The following is a 14,894-nucleotide window of genomic DNA, read 5'->3' as shown; positions in this document are numbered from 1 at the left end:
AGAAAGATCAAGCCTCCCCCCACCTCCTCTCCACCCACCTCTGCATATCCAACCCCTTACGGGTGATAATCACCACCAAAACGCCCCCAATGATAGACAAAAACACACCTACACCACCACACCCAACAATTAGCCAACCATCAAACCCAAACTGAAGGGAAATGGAGAAAAGAAAAAGATTACTCACAAATGGTAAACGTCCACCCCACCCCAATCGCCCCAATCAACGGCTCAACAGCGGCACTACTCCCCGCCGAAAACAAATACTGGATGATGTATTTCCCACTGATAGCTTCGGATCGGCGATGGGGGAGTGCTTCTACCCGACCAAACCCCAAATACATTAGCGTCCACACACACACACAATACATCCTAAGAACCAGGGGGGTTTCTTACCAGCAGCATACGTATTCAACCCATTAAAAGTCCCCATCAACCCCACACCCCCAAAAAACGCCGCAATGATAGGGACCACCATGCCGCCTTTCTCCTCCTGCAGGGTCCACCCATAGACGAGCGCCGCGGCGGGGAGGACGAAGAATAATGTCCCCAGACCGGAGTTCAACCTATCCTGAGGGAGACGGACCCCGTTACGCTTTTTGATGTAGTTTCGGACCGTGCGGTCGGAGAGACGGCCGCCGAGAATACTCCCCACGAGGAACCCGGCCCCCGGGGCGAGGTAGAAGAGGCCGGAGACGAGGGCGGTGGTGAGGTGAAAGCGTGGGTTGAAGATGGAGCGGGCGGAGGTGAGGATGGCGTATTGGAAGGTGGAGAGGAAGCCGCATGTTAGACACTTTACATTTGTTAGTGTGTTGATTGTTTTGTGGTGGAAGGGGGAGGGGGTATGTACGGCGAGGAAGATGTTGGGGTAGATGAAGAGACGGACGATGTGGATGGGGTTGAATGCGGCGAGGACTCGGAGAAGAGACTCTTTGGTTGTTGGAGGAGTGGTGCTGGTGGCAGTGGTAGTGGTGATGATCTTTGCGTCTGCTGAGGGTATCTCAGGGACGAAGATCAGTGAGAGGATCAGGCCGAAGCCTGTCATGGCGACTTGCACCCAGAAAATGATGCGCCAGCTGGCGAAGGTGACGATGATGCCGCCGAAGCAGGGGCCTACATTCATTAGTTTCTTGAGCATATAGTATAGGGTAAGCTAGGGAGAGGTATACCAATAGCCGGACCCGCAACAGTCCCTACCATGAAGAAACCCACTGCCGTTCCTCTAACAACCTATACATACAGCATTAGCCCACACAATATTGTACTAACGGGGGAGGAGGCTATACAGGCTCATAAATATCCGCCAAAATAGTCTGCCCCATAACCATAAACGAGGTACCCGTCAATCCACCCAAAATGCGAAAGGCCGTAAACATGGGCAAATTGATAGCGGCGGCCGTACCCGCCGAGCACCCGCACAGCACCAAAACGGCGATGTTATACGAAATGCGACGACCGACTAGGCGACTCATGGGACCCCAAATCAGAGAAGAAAAGCCCATGGCCAAAAGGACACCGGCATTGATGACATTGAGGATTTCCTCGGTGGTGTTGAACCGGGTTGCGATTTCGGGGGTGGCGGGGAGCAGCGAGGTGCTGTTGAAGGTGACAGCTAGGGTCATCCATGAGACGATGAAGAGGATGATGGATTTGTGCCAGAAGGGGAGGTCATAGCCTCTTGTCACCGTGGGCTTTTCGTTTATTATTGATGGTTGTTGTGATTTTGGAGTGTCATTGTGGTCAATGGCTGGTGGTTGTGTATTTGCCTCTTTGGGTAGAGTTGGGTTGGATTCCAGATCGGGAGCCATGGCCGGCATGGATCCCTTTTCTATGTTGTATTATACTGTTTTGTTTTGAGATTCTTAACTGCTATCTCTTTAATTATTTGCGACACTTCTTATCTTATATATCTCGTGCAGACTCTGCCCGATTCGGCCTGCCGATTGTGTGGCCGAACTGCTGGCTCGGTCTGCTCGAACATCTGACCGAGTCGGCATTCGCTGCCGAACGCCCGTTGACACGCACTTTCGGAGTTGCATCGCGTGTCTGCAGCTGCAAACTACAGGTAAGAATTTTAACATACAGCAATACACATCATACCCTTCTATAGTGTTATAGTGATAATCTGTTACAGTTTCAAGGATAGCTCAAAAGTAGTAATACAAAATATGTGCATTAAATGCTACTTGGAATAATCACAAAGTAGAACGGATTCAATTATGTACGGCTAACAAATCCACCCGTCGAACGGGCCATGCTTCCATGGCCCCCACTCCTCCGCTTCACGCTTACAGCAGGATCATGCCAAGAGCGGCGCCAACGGCGGTCACCGCGTAGGCACCCAGCTGCCAGCTGCCGACCTGGACGGCGTTGGGGGCAGTCAGACCGGCACCAGCACCCTCGGAGGTGCTGGAGCTGGCGCTGGCAACAGAGCCGCCACCAGTGGGGGAGGAGGTAACGCTGCCGGTACCGGCAGTGCCAGCCTCCTTGAGCAGGGAAGAGCAGGTGCCAGTGGCAGCGCTGGAAGAGGTGGTGGTACCATCACCGCTGAAGTCGCAAGCGCTGGCCTTGGCGCTCTGCTTCTCGTAGTACTGGTTCATGACGAAGCTGAGCTGCTGCTTGGTGGAGCAGACACTGTAGGCACCGTAGTCACCGGTGGTGGAGTTGCTGGACATGCCGTCGCAGTAGTCACCCTTGGCGCAGATGTAGTCGAACAGGTCACCGTACTTGCTCTCCTTGACGGAGTCCTTGACGACGCAAGACAGAGAAGCCTCCATGCAGGAGCAGAGATCCTCGTTGGGGGAGGGGGGAAGAGTGTTGGTGGCCTCCCAGGCGGTGCCGACGCTGGGGCAGGTAGGGGTGGCAGTGTTGCTAGCGGACCAGCTGTTGCTGTTCACACCGGTGGCAGTGACCTTCTGCATCTGGGAAGACAGGTTGGAGAAGTCCTTAAGAGTGCTGACGCTGGCGCCGTCGACCGAAACCAGACCGTAGTCGTTGTCTTCCTGGAAGTACATGTAGACGATACCACCGCTCCAGACGTCGTTCATCTGGTCACCGAAGAGGACGGGGACGTCGGTGAAAGTACGGGGAGAGGGGCTGTTGCAGCCATACTCGGAGAAGAAAGCAGGGACGGGGTAGTCCTTGAACTCCTCGGTACGGGCCGAGTAACCGGAGGTCTTGAAGGAAGAGTCACCGCACCACTCGTAGATGTTGTAACCGAAGAAGTCGATGCGGTCGTCAGAGTCACCGCAGACCAGGTAGCTCTTCAGGTCGTCACGGATGGTGGAGTCATCGTCAGTAGCGTAACCAACGCCGAGGGAGGTACGGTAGTTCTTGGCCTTGATGTAGGCCTTCATGTCACGGACGGCGGCCTTGACGTAGGCAATGGAGTTGGTGTTGTTCTGGCTGTTGGCGACCTCGTTACCAGCGAAGAAACCGATGACGTTGGTGTAGTTGGCAAAGGCATCGACGACGCTGGTGTAGCGAGTATAAAGGTCGGTGTTCCACTGGGGGTCGTCCCGGTTGATGGAGGTCGAGGGGGCCGACAGGTCAGTGATGAGGTAGATGCCAGCATCCTGCAGGGCCTGCATGCACTCGGTGTGGTCCTTGGTGGGGTCGACAGCATAGGTACGGATCACGTTGGTGCGCAGCTGCTGGAGGTAGGGGATATCACGCTTGCAGGTAGAGGCATCGGCCAGAGGGTCGGTGTAGTCGGCGTTGGAGGAGTCAGTGCCGTTGCTCGTGTAGTCCTCTGGTGACGGGTTAGCTGCGCGTCGAGGCGCCATTGACCATTGAGCTACATACGCTGATAGGCAACGCCACGGATGAAGCTGGAATGGGTCAGTAAGAAGTCTAAGACAACACCGAGCAGTAGGATAACTTACAATTGGGTGCCATTGTTGGAGTAGAAGAACTTGTTGCTCTGTTTCCAACCCGACCAGTTAGGAACTTGACCTCCAGCCCTGTGGCGGATGGCGGAAACATACCTTGGCCTCAATGGCAGGCAGGTCCGCAGCAATAGCGCGGCCCAGGAGGAGCGAAGCTCCAGCAAGGGTAGTAGCAGAGAACTTCATTATGTGAACAGTGATGTGTGAAGCGAGAGTCCGAATTCAATGTAGCTGGTTTCTAAATCTGCAGATGAAAGTACTGCAGTTCCCGAGTTATCAACTTTCCACAGGAGAGTTGAAATACAAGGGAGAAAGAGGAAGAAAGTCTAGAAGTATACAACGAGTGACTGACGGCTGAAACAAGGCGCCGTGGATATAGCGATGGCTGGATGGATGATGAAGTGGCTGGGAAGGAGAGAAAGAAAGAAAGAAGATGGAGAGAAGAAGGAAGAAGAAGAAGAAGAGAAGAGAAGAGGAGGGAGGGGGTATTTGGAAATAACCAGTACCAGAAGGGGGGAGGAGGAGGCGAATGACGGGGGGAAGCGAGTGGCCCCGGCCCCTGCCTCACTCACTCACTAACAAACAGACAGTCAGTACTATCAGTATCCATCGTTTGTTGGCTGTGTGCCTGTCGGATGTTCTGGCTTACGACGCCCTCCGCTGTAAAAATAGTAAATTCCACTGTGATTGGAGTTCCGGTCGATGTTGATCTCCAGGGTGGACAATCCATTGTCCGGCCCATGGGGCTATCCTACTATCCTTCTCACTTCCATAGTTACTAGTTCCAATGCTACCATCTGACTCTTCCATGTGGCAGTGTCATGGATCGTCTCTCATTTCCATAGACAAGCCTTTTTCTTGTGAATCTCTTCTTCCCGTCAAGCATTCATGTGGGCGTTGGAGTAAATTCAATTCCACTTTGAAAAAAACCAGCACTGGCTGGAAAGGACCATGGGTTAACGAGCGAAACAGAAGAGAGAAAGAAAGCGAGTGGGCTGAAAGGGTGAAACTAGCCCCAGGACCCTGTGGGATGATTGGCTCAGGACCCTGGCGGGGGTTTTGATACGGGCGGTAATACAGTGTTCTGACGGGTCCAGACTCATGCCGAGCCTGGTTCCTTGTTCCTGACCCGATCCAACTGGGCAACTCCCGGGCTCATCCTCTCGCCATTTCCGTCCCTGTCGCTGGGAAATTGACCTCTCAGGCCCTTCCTCCCTCTCCGTGCTGTGGGGCGTCTGTTTATTGGGATTCTCTCCTGGACGGCTCACTCACTGCACATCCTCAGGGCCAAAGATGGGAAACGGGAAGATGGAAAACTGCTCGAGACTCGAAATCTAGTTGTTGGTTGGTTTTAAATACACACTTTCACACATTGAGACACATCCAATGGACCAAGTCAGACACTCTGGTACTATTTCCATGACTTCTGACACCTTCCACTGAAACCTCTCCTATAAGCAGCGCTGGCACTGCCAAAAAGAAGGAGTCTGCCGGACTGAGCGGGCCTCTGCCAAGAATGCCAAGAGCGCATCAAAATGGTTGGTTTTGCGGTGGTAATTTGACCATACCGTGTATCAGACGGTAATGGGGAAAGGGAAAAGACCCTCGGACCCTGCCAGGGTCTAAGGGTCTGGCGGCCCTGACCACCCCCGAGGGGCCGTAAACTAATGTAAGGCTAGGTAAGTTTAAGGTAACAAATCCCAACTCTGGGATCCACAATTCATGTCCAGGAGAATGAAACATGGATGGCAATTGATCGTCTCACCAAGTGTTTGTTTTATTTATTTATTATTATTACTATTTTGTTTTGATTGCAGTGGTTTTCCTCTTCCTTCTAACCCACTCCGATGGAGCTTCATCATTGCTTGTCTCGCATCGCTTCATCTGCATTGGTGTACACTGTATCCACGTTTGCTTCCCACGGCTTCTAATCATTCTTCCGGATTAGCCGTGTCTATCTATAGTGTTTGACGTAAATTAGGAGAATAGTCGCTGTCCGGCTTAAATAAACCTCCGTCATTCTCAGACAGTCTTCAATAGCTTTGCTTCCGGTGGAGCAGGAGTCTGACTCGCTTACACAGTATGGTCTGCCTCTCTTTGAGGCAGCATCTCGTGGGGTCTGTTGGACTGGAAATGCCGCAGCACTCAGGAGGCAAAGAAATTCGTACTTACTACGAAGAAACGAAGCCAGCCCGTCCCCAATCCGGAAGCACCAGCTGTGATCGGCTGCCGAAACAAAGACACGGGATACCAAGCTTTGAAAGATCATCGAGCGGCTTCCTAGCCAACCCAATAACAGCCCGTCCACTGCCTGTTGCTTTCGCCTCTCTGTTGCTGCCTTCTCCTTATTACTTCGATGGTGTCTGTGTTCGTCCACCCATACTGACCGTGTCTCTGTCGGTGTTGCCATCCCTCATCATTTATCCGTCATCTAGCCATGACCTCATTCTCCCCTCCAACCCCCTCCTTTAAAGCAAGGGGGATCACCCCACATCTGGTATGAGGCTGGAGGGCGGCCTCACCGATCCAGCCTGCCGTTCACCGTTGGACGTCATCGGCTTGCTCTGCTGGAGCTTGTAGGCGCCACGATCGCTGTGTTGTGTGACTCCACACACTGTGAGATGACTACCAACTGCGGCCGATTCATCTGTCGCAGTCCTCACCTTGCACCGGCGAGGGTCACCACTCTGCATGACATGTCTTTGTAGGACCTGGTGTGCACTTTTCCGGCGCTTCGGTTTGTTGTCTGTCTATTGTGGTCGGAGTTGCATTTCCCGATCGACAAGATGTTAACCGGTTGACGCCTGGTCAGAATGTCAGCTGGGTAGCACAACATGTGCATTTCTCTATCCCCAGGGTAACGGAGGTTTCTTCTCTGAACGGCGGCAGATGGATCACACTGACGGAGATAGCCATGTTCAATGGGACTGCCTGACCTCACAGTGACTATGAGCCATGTGGGAGCAGCCTGGCCTGACTACTTGTGGCGGTGTCTGTGGCAGTGTGCTGGATATCATGTGGCTGGATATCATGTGGCTCAGTCACCAACAGCCACAGATGTGGCGGTCAGGCACTTTACCGCTTATCTAATATCTGAGTAAGATGTCTCACCAATCAGGGGGTACCACATGGGGCGGCGCGAAACAAGCCAGGGGGCCGCAATTGCTTCGCCAAAGTTTTAACTTTGATTACGACGACCACCAGATCCTCTGGCAAATGGGGCCATTCTGTCGCGCTTCACCTTCAAAGAGACTTTGCAACAGCGTTTAGTGATGGCCATACTGCTGCCCAATATATATAGATCTCCTTCCTGTCCTACCTGACAGACAGGCAGCATGCTCTCAATAGAGGCCCGATGAGGGTGAAATTTCTCCTGTCGGGCCCTTTGTGCTCTTTGTGCCCCTGGATCAGCCAAGAACCCAGGACATCATCATGATGAATTTTGCACTCCGCTCGCAAATGCGAGGCCAAATTTCGTTAGTTCGGAGGCAATCTTGGGCTTGGCGGGTTGCTTGTTGGGGGTTCTCCGATTGTCAATTGCCTTCTCTAGAAGCGCCAGGGGCTGGAATCACCAAAGCTCCATCCACTCGCCAACTGGGTAGCCACTGAGCTTGCGGGATGCCTCTTTGCCGATGGGGACAATTGGGGGTTATCAAATATCAATCGGGAGGATCCAGCAAATGAGAGGCCTGCCTGTGCGTAGACTAGCGGTAGTTTGTGGCTGTGCCCGACAAGTGCAGCAACTCTAACCAAATAATGAGAGATTGTGACGACAATTAACTTGGAACTCTCCTGTGCAGTTCTCTCCTTTCAATCGTTGTGTGTGAGATTTCTGTGTGTCTGTCGGCACTTGCCCTTGCAGTTTGTGAGGTGTCATTCTTTTCATCCAGTCCTGCCTTGGACTCTGTTGTCGCTCTTTACCGTTGTCATTGCACAGTCCCCGTGTTGCTGCATTCCCGCAATATTAGGCTTTTTCTATATATTACATCGCTGGCTGCTGCTGCGCGCGACGTCCCTCCTTTTCGCTCTTTGATTTTTCTTCCTATAATTATCGCATCAGAATCGGACCCAGTTTAGAATATCTCCGACGGCGCAGTTAGTTTGTCGCAAACCAAACTGAATCACTTCCAGCTCGACAGTAGTTTTGACAGCCACTCGAGGCGGAGTCTTCACGAATCCACTTCAGCCACACTTGAGCCTCCAACAAGGGCTCTTTTTGCTGTCTAGTCTATCACTTGGCTACTCCACGTCAGTGAGTCTATTGCTTTTCTTTGTCTTGCCTATTGGACCGAAGCATGGATGACTGCTGGTACCGCGCTGTTGGGACGCCATGTGCATTCATCGCCTCTCAACAACGCGGCTCCGTCGATCACCCTTCTAATTTTGTCTCTTATATATCATCGCTGACATGGTGCTTAATTATTATTTAGTACATAGATCTCAAGACCCCTGCATTGTTCTTGTTCCATCAAACATCGATAATTAGTTCACGCCTATTAACATGCGTATGTATTCTCTCATCCCCTTTTCCGCCCGCGACCGTCGCTAACATGTATCTTGGCATTAGATATCTACAAACGACATGCCAGGAAACTGGCCTGGTATGACCAGGAGGGCGAACCGTCCTCTGTTAACCCGTTCAAGAAGTTTCGCAGACAGCCCCGACGCACCAATTCTATCCATCTGGAAAACCGACTCACCCCCGTCTTGTCCGAAGGCGGAGTACGCTTATCCGAGGAGCGTCGGCGACGGAGAGACATGACTGATGGCCTGGTCGGCCCTGAGCATGCGGACAGCTTCCCTCCTCAGTCTGCTGGCACTGATTTGGTTGGACGCGACAGCAATGACAAAGTCGGCACCGACCCTTCCATGCATAGTCAAGTTCCCATCAATGTTCCGCGCCAGGATGAGCCCGAAGACCTGCAGGGCCCGCGGAAGAGAAGGACCTTCTTGAGCAACACCTTCAAGCCCGAAGACGATCAGTTGACCACTGATTCGGGCAAGCCGATGAAGAAGAAGCATAACTTCACCGTCATGGGACAGCTGAAGGCTACGATCTTCAATTCTTGGATTAATGTTTTGCTTCTCGCCGCGCCTGTTGGAAGTAAGTAGCTCACCAGAGTTCTAATCGGCAGTACTGACTCTGATAGTTGCGTTGAATTATGTCAATGGTGTCAGCCCAGTGGCTGTCTTTGTGGTTAATTTTATTGCGATCATGTAGGTCTTCGCTCCCCTGTGCGACTTCTCAGCTAACATGAACAGTCCCCTTGCAGCCATGTTGAGTTACGCGACAGAGGAGATTGCCATGCGGTATGTTGATCCGAAGTTCTGACTGGATCGTTCTAATGAAGACACAGTACGGGAGAGACAATTGGAGGTCTTCTCAATGCGTCATTCGGGTAAGTTCTATTCGCCATCTACATTTTTCTGATCTAACCTGGTGCAGTAACGCGGTCGAACTCATTGTTGCCATTATCGCTCTGGTCGACAATGAAGTCACCATCGTCCAAACGTCTCTGATTGGAAGTATGCTCTCTAACCTGCTTCTGGTCATGGGCATGTGCTTCTTCTTTGGTGGTATCGACCGTCTCGAGCAACACTTCAATCCCGTGGTTGCTCAGACTGCCGCTAGTTTGCTAGCGTTGGCCGTGGGAAGTTTGATTATTCCCACGGCCTTCCACGCTTGGTCCGATGGTGAGTTTCGAAGAATCGTTCGTCTGACGCAGCTAACAAATTCCAGCTGGCGATACGGGAGTCGCACCCCTGTCACGAGGTATGTGCCTTACCAAAAGTGGTCGTATGTAAGCTTACATTTTGCAGGCACCAGTGTCATTCTACTGGTCGTTTACGGATGTTACCTATTTTTCCAGCTCAAATCGCACACGGAAATTTACAACGCCCCCAGCCCCAAGGTGGAGAAGAGACGGCAAAAGGTGAACGAAGGTGATGCCAGCCGTGGTATCGCGCAGATCGGCAAGATGTCCGCCTCCATGGCGGGTGAGCATGCGCAGAACGTGAAATTGCAGGAACCGGACGATGAAGAGGAAGAGCCTCAGCTGAGCGTCCTCGTGGCTGTCCTGACCCTCGTTATCTCCACTGTTTTTGTTGCTCTGTGCGCTGAATTTATGGTAAGCCACCCTTTTCTCTCTGTCTTTTAAGTATGTAACTAATTGTTTAGGTTGATTCGATCGACGCCCTCACAACGCAAGGCCACATCTCTGAGACCTTTGTCGGATTGATCCTTCTGCCTATTGTGGGTAATGCGGCTGAGCACGCCACCGCCGTGACTGTGGCATGCAAGGACAAGATGGATCTGGCCATTGGTGTGGCGGTCGGATCCAGCATGCAGATTGCGCTATTGGTGCTTCCGTTGATCATCGTGATTGGATGGGGCATGGGTAAGTTTGATTGAATAGACGGACATGATGTGATACTGATAGAAGCAGGTAACGACGACATGACTCTGTATTTCGATGCCTTCCAAGTTATTCTCCTTTTCGTGGCTGTTCTTTTGGTATGTCTCTCACCCTCCGCTACATGTCGGCATCAACTAACCCTCGCAGGTCAACTACCTCATTGCCGACGGAAAGTCGCACTGGCTAGAGGGCGTATTGTTAATGATGATGTACCTCATCATAGCCGTGGCCGCCTGGTTCTACCCCTCCAAGACTGAGCCCAGCACATAGGGCAGCCTGCGATGATCATACTAGTGGGAGCAGGATGAATATTTTCTTCTTCGACGTGTATAATATTGTCATGATGCCTTCATTTCTGGATTTTAATTTTTATGTGATGCCGGATACCTACTGCATGACTCGTCTTATTTAGTTTGTCGATAAAAAGTACTGCTGATGGAAGATACATTACATTTTACTAGTGTCTAGCTGATTCTATAATCGATAATTCATTAGTTGGGATGCCCCTAGCTTTTTTATTAGAGTGCACGCCGGGTCTAACCCTAAGGACAGCAGGTCCAGAATTAGTGAAGTGTAGCCCTTCATTTCGCCACATATTGAATGTCTATCCCATGGAATACATTGCATGACTGGTATCAGTGATCAACCACACAAGGCATCGATGAATTAGTCCGCGATTGAATAGATGTTAAAGCCCAATTGAATTACTACCGACCTCTTTCTTAGATATAAAAAGACTAACATTTCCTCTCCTCCATATCTTCTCCCTACATACATCCTTTCCTAGCAAAAAATTCTATACCATCGAACCTAGTATATAACATTATTGATACTAAGCATGATCCATGCCATAATCCACTACTATACTCAACCAGAGCAGAATCTCAACAGTCTTAGACATTTCAATCCACAGAGTATTTACTATCTAATCGTTCACATATATTGGACCCTATGTTCTCACACATTTATCCAATCAAATAGATCCACTGTCACTTGCAACATCTTTCTCCAGCGAGTGGTCCACATCTATCTGGAACCTGGTCCCGAAGACGAAGTTCTAAACTTTGTCTACTTTACTGCCTCGAATAGTATATAGAGAGCACAACCGACATATAACGGTTAACAATACTATATGCAAACATACAATGGACGGAAGATACGCCAGAAAACTAACCTACTCTCTGTGGTCCTATGAAGCAGCCGGATAGACAGACCCCTTCAGACAGCTCCAAGCAACCAGATCTGAATTGCGATAACCGTTGAACCTTGAAATGATGATTTTCTTTACTTTCCACCTGCCGGCGTTGCCAAAATGCGCACTCTGGTTGCTCTTACACGGTGGAAGTCTGCTATGTGATTGGCAATCATTTCCAAAATGCAACACATAATGGTTGCCCTAATAAAGTCCAAATAAGCCTATACATATCGTTATCTGAAGACCCGAATGCTGCTGCTTCTGTAAAACCTCCCACTCCCTAAGGGGGTATATCGGTAGCGATATCAATGCTGGAAGCGGCTAAAGATGCAAACTGATTGTCTAGTTATAACTGACTAGTTAGTCGCCCATCACATACACTGAATGTGGTATGGCTGTCCTTGGCTTTCCCTTCAAGACATGGCTCGGGGGCGAATGGGTGGGTACATGTGCTTTTGGAAGAACCATAATGATATGTCCCCTACACCAGTTCGTATCTATCTATTGTTATAGCTTACAGCTATAGAACGATACTAACATTGGCTTGGTATACAGTTACTGCAAGAAATACAAATATGGACATATTTTCACAGCCGCCGTCTTGTTAGCTACACTTGAGAAAGAAATCCCAGTACTGCGGGATCGATAGCATATCTCTGGAATCGATCTGTGTGTCTAAACTGCGTTATTATTTTGAAGCTTCTGCCATAATATCCTGTGGATCCGTGTTATGCCAAGTGCGCGAGAAGCCAAATCCTGCACAAACCTGATGGCGAGCTCCTCGAAAAGTTGGACTGTCTTCTAGTCTCTCATATGAATGGACCTGGACTGATCTGTTGACTTAGACGAGCTTTTACAAGGTCTAAATTCGTCATCTGATGCGCAGAATGGGTGAGAAACCCAAGTGGGACAACCGACCTCTTAAGGCACCTGCGATGGTCTATGCCTCACGAGTATGAAATGGACATAGTCTCGGCGGACTTACGATGAAACCATGTTAGGTTTGGGAACTACGGTTGCTGTGGGAATTTGCTGGTACTTTGATCTAAAACTCAATGGTTAGTCCATTGTCAGCTGTGAGAAAGTCTCTCGACTTGATAGCTTCTTTAACCCCCCTTACGAGGATGATTCGTGCATACAAGGCCTAGCGTGCATTGGATCCACAAACCATATATCAACCACTGCGTTGAATATGGTCTTTGTTCACATGGTCGAAGTATTGTTATGGAAGGGCGGAACATACCGCAGAGACCAAGGGATCTTCGTCTTTCGTGCTGTTGTTCAATGCAGCAGGTTTGTGAACTGACTGTATCTAGACACACAGTCTCTGCCTTATAGAAGCGCGTCTGTTGCTATGAAAGGGATGTAACGTTGCGCGAGGAGCAAACAAGTGAGAGACCAGACTGAACCATTTCTTGCACACAGTCCGGAGAATTATGCGTCGTCAGTTTTCCGCACGCAAAGACACCCATGAAACGGAATGGACCTACTGACACCATGATGAAATAGCGCTAACCGACTAGACATCCACAGGTATTCAGGGAGTAGCCACCGAAATCGCCTCGATTATCGATTGATATAGCCGAGACATTTCCTTGAAACAAAAGAGAGCGCAATCTATAGCCCAATGACAGAAACATGCTACCTACTTGTGGAGGAACTACAGCAACGGACAGCGAGCCTGAACTGAATAGGAATCGGTCTAGGAGACCTAGATACTCCGAGCAGTGGACGATTTAGTCGGTCACTTACAACTGCGACTCTTATGAGATTCATCAGCGAAACAAAATGTTCGCATGAAGAGCATGATATGCGGAAAGCATAAATGTTCAAAGACCTCGGATATTCACAGCAAACATACAGTCTTTTATCGCCTTCACAAACATAGATAATGGCTAACTGGTCGGACATAACATACATTAATCAGAACGCTCAAAAATTATCTTGGGCATCATAGAATCACCGAGATCATGGAAGCCGGACGTCGGTATGCGTGCCCCGGGCGTATGCATCAATACAACCAAGACCTGCGGCCAAGGTATCACGCTGCACCGAGCCGCGCACACGATTATTATGGAGGCGCAGGCCATAAGTGCAGACAAGAACCAGGCATTTAGCCGACATCACCGCCACGGCCAGAAATTTTCCGTTGTGCATGAATATGCGCTGCAAGACATCCAGGCGGACGAGGAAGAAAGGGTGAGCATTTCCAAGCTATTCCGAGAGATTTTGGGCGAGGCAGATGAGGGCGCACATGCCATCCATCAATACACCCTCTTGGTGTGGCAATGTGGCTATCGGATGTAAACGATCCTGGAGGGATTGTCGAAGCATATCATTGCGAAAGGCATTGTTGCGTCCCATTGGGAACTTCCAAAGATTACTGACCGAAGCCAAAAGACTCTTTTACAACTATGATAGCTAAGATAGGGTTCCAAGAGCTCTCAGTCTTTCATTTACAGACAAAGAGTTTGAGATAGCGTCCGTTCTTTTGCCCATTGTTGGCTGCGCATTGACGAACTTAAGGACCAGCGAAGTTCCATTTCACCTCTGCTTGAGAAAATAGAGTATGTTTTATTTTATCTGGCTGTGAGAAGCACGATAGTGCTGACCATTACTCAGTTCTATCACGATGGGAGACATATGGAATTCATTTCAAAGATCAGGATGTTAAGAGTTAGCCAAGGATGACAGCCCACCACAGGATGAGATATCTGCAGAGATCGCGAATTCGAACTCATCTATTTGAGCTAACGAGGCGACAAGGGATTACAAACATCGTCAGAATTGATGGCTCACCTTTCTCGCGCCAGCGGCGCTACCCACCACCATCGCCAGATTGCTCCTGTCAGGCTTATGTCACATATTGTGGGGTTGTGAAACTCTAATATGCAATACCGATGCTATGTGGGAATGTTTCTGGTACTCGAAGCAGCGCCACCTCTGCGAAGGGTAAGCCGACTACTTGCACGAATGCGCGCACTTATATTATAGTGGAAACCCTATCCCTGGCGACTGTCGTTGCAAGGGCTGTAAACGTTCGTCGGACTCGCCCTTGTGGCCTGGTATTAGATATCGGTGTCCTCATTACCTACAATCGTCTAGCGGAAAGTAAAACGCGTTAACAAACTCCGACGGAGAAAGTTGAGAGCCGGGTGGCTTTGATACAGTCACTGACAGCGACAATCTCGCTTGATATATCAGGCTGTGTTTAACATAGAACAAACCTACCAATTCCCAAAAGAAAGAGGCAGGTCGCTATATCGACGAGAAATCTACGGATTGAGGTCAAATTGCCATTTCGTTGCACATGCCATTGCCATCCCTTCGTCTGCGTGAATTTGAGAATCTCCACAGCGAGGAAATTATTATCTGTAAAAAAGATAGGGGGACTAC

The 14,894-nt window shown here is 50.0% G+C and overlaps 4 protein-coding genes across 4 annotated transcripts; 2 read left to right on the top strand and 2 right to left on the bottom strand.

Annotated features, from left to right (window-relative positions):
- Positions 1-7: 7 nt before the first annotated feature.
- BO79DRAFT_274910 (putative MFS transporter) lies at positions 8-1,622 on the bottom strand (the record flags this gene model as incomplete). Its single annotated transcript, XM_025687634.1, has 6 exons — positions 8-108; positions 188-319; positions 397-793; positions 887-1,129; positions 1,198-1,230; positions 1,287-1,622. The coding sequence occupies 6 exons, from the start codon at positions 1,620-1,622 to the stop codon at positions 8-10; spliced, it is 1,242 nt and encodes a 413-aa protein (XP_025543387.1).
- A 544-nt stretch (positions 1,623-2,166) lies between these two features.
- Positions 2,167-4,346, bottom strand: BO79DRAFT_207040 (uncharacterized protein). The gene is made up of 4 exons (XM_025682098.1): positions 3,987-4,346; positions 3,885-3,922; positions 3,805-3,830; positions 2,167-3,751 (listed from the first exon to the last, which is right to left on the bottom strand). Exons 1-4 carry the CDS (start codon positions 4,071-4,073, stop codon positions 2,289-2,291), a joined length of 1,614 nt encoding a protein of 537 aa, XP_025543386.1. The 5' UTR covers positions 4,074-4,346; the 3' UTR covers positions 2,167-2,288.
- A 4,042-nt stretch (positions 4,347-8,388) lies between these two features.
- On the top strand, positions 8,389-10,573 carry BO79DRAFT_213993 (hydrogen/calcium exchanger domain-containing protein; the record flags this gene model as incomplete). The annotated part of the gene is made up of 11 exons (XM_025683221.1): positions 8,389-8,392; positions 8,455-8,991; positions 9,038-9,104; positions 9,150-9,197; positions 9,245-9,286; positions 9,334-9,581; positions 9,628-9,660; positions 9,708-10,015; positions 10,066-10,285; positions 10,334-10,401; positions 10,451-10,573. The coding sequence occupies 11 exons, from the start codon at positions 8,389-8,391 to the stop codon at positions 10,571-10,573; spliced, it is 1,698 nt and encodes a 565-aa protein (XP_025543385.1).
- Positions 10,574-13,487: 2,914 nt separating this feature from the next.
- BO79DRAFT_251053 (uncharacterized protein) lies at positions 13,488-13,805 on the top strand (the record flags this gene model as incomplete). Its single annotated transcript, XM_025685847.1, has 1 exon — positions 13,488-13,805. The coding sequence occupies one exon, from the start codon at positions 13,488-13,490 to the stop codon at positions 13,803-13,805; it is 318 nt and encodes a 105-aa protein (XP_025543384.1).
- Positions 13,806-14,894: the final 1,089 nt, after the last annotated feature.

Source organism: Aspergillus costaricaensis (genome assembly GCF_003184835.1).
Source record: "Aspergillus costaricaensis CBS 115574 unplaced genomic scaffold BO79scaffold_4, whole genome shotgun sequence".
NCBI classification, from domain to species: Eukaryota; Fungi; Ascomycota; class Eurotiomycetes; order Eurotiales; family Aspergillaceae; genus Aspergillus; species Aspergillus costaricensis.
This window is presented reverse-complemented; position numbering and strand designations above follow the sequence as displayed.

What these genes read in the sequence shown, in the direction of transcription:
- BO79DRAFT_207040 (XM_025682098.1), bottom strand. Translation starts at nt 4,073, where the DNA reads ATGAAGTTCTCTGCTACTACCCTTGCTGGAGCTTCGCTCCTCCTGGGC. An exon ending in TGCCTGCCATTGAGGCCAAG is followed by an intron (nt 3,923 to 3,986) that starts GTATGTTTCCGC and finishes GGTTGGAAACAG; the next exon opens with AGCAACAAGTTCTTCTACTC. An exon ending in TCCAACAATGGCACCCAATT is followed by an intron (nt 3,831 to 3,884) that starts GTAAGTTATCCT and finishes GACCCATTCCAG; the next exon opens with CTTCATCCGTGGCGTTGCCT.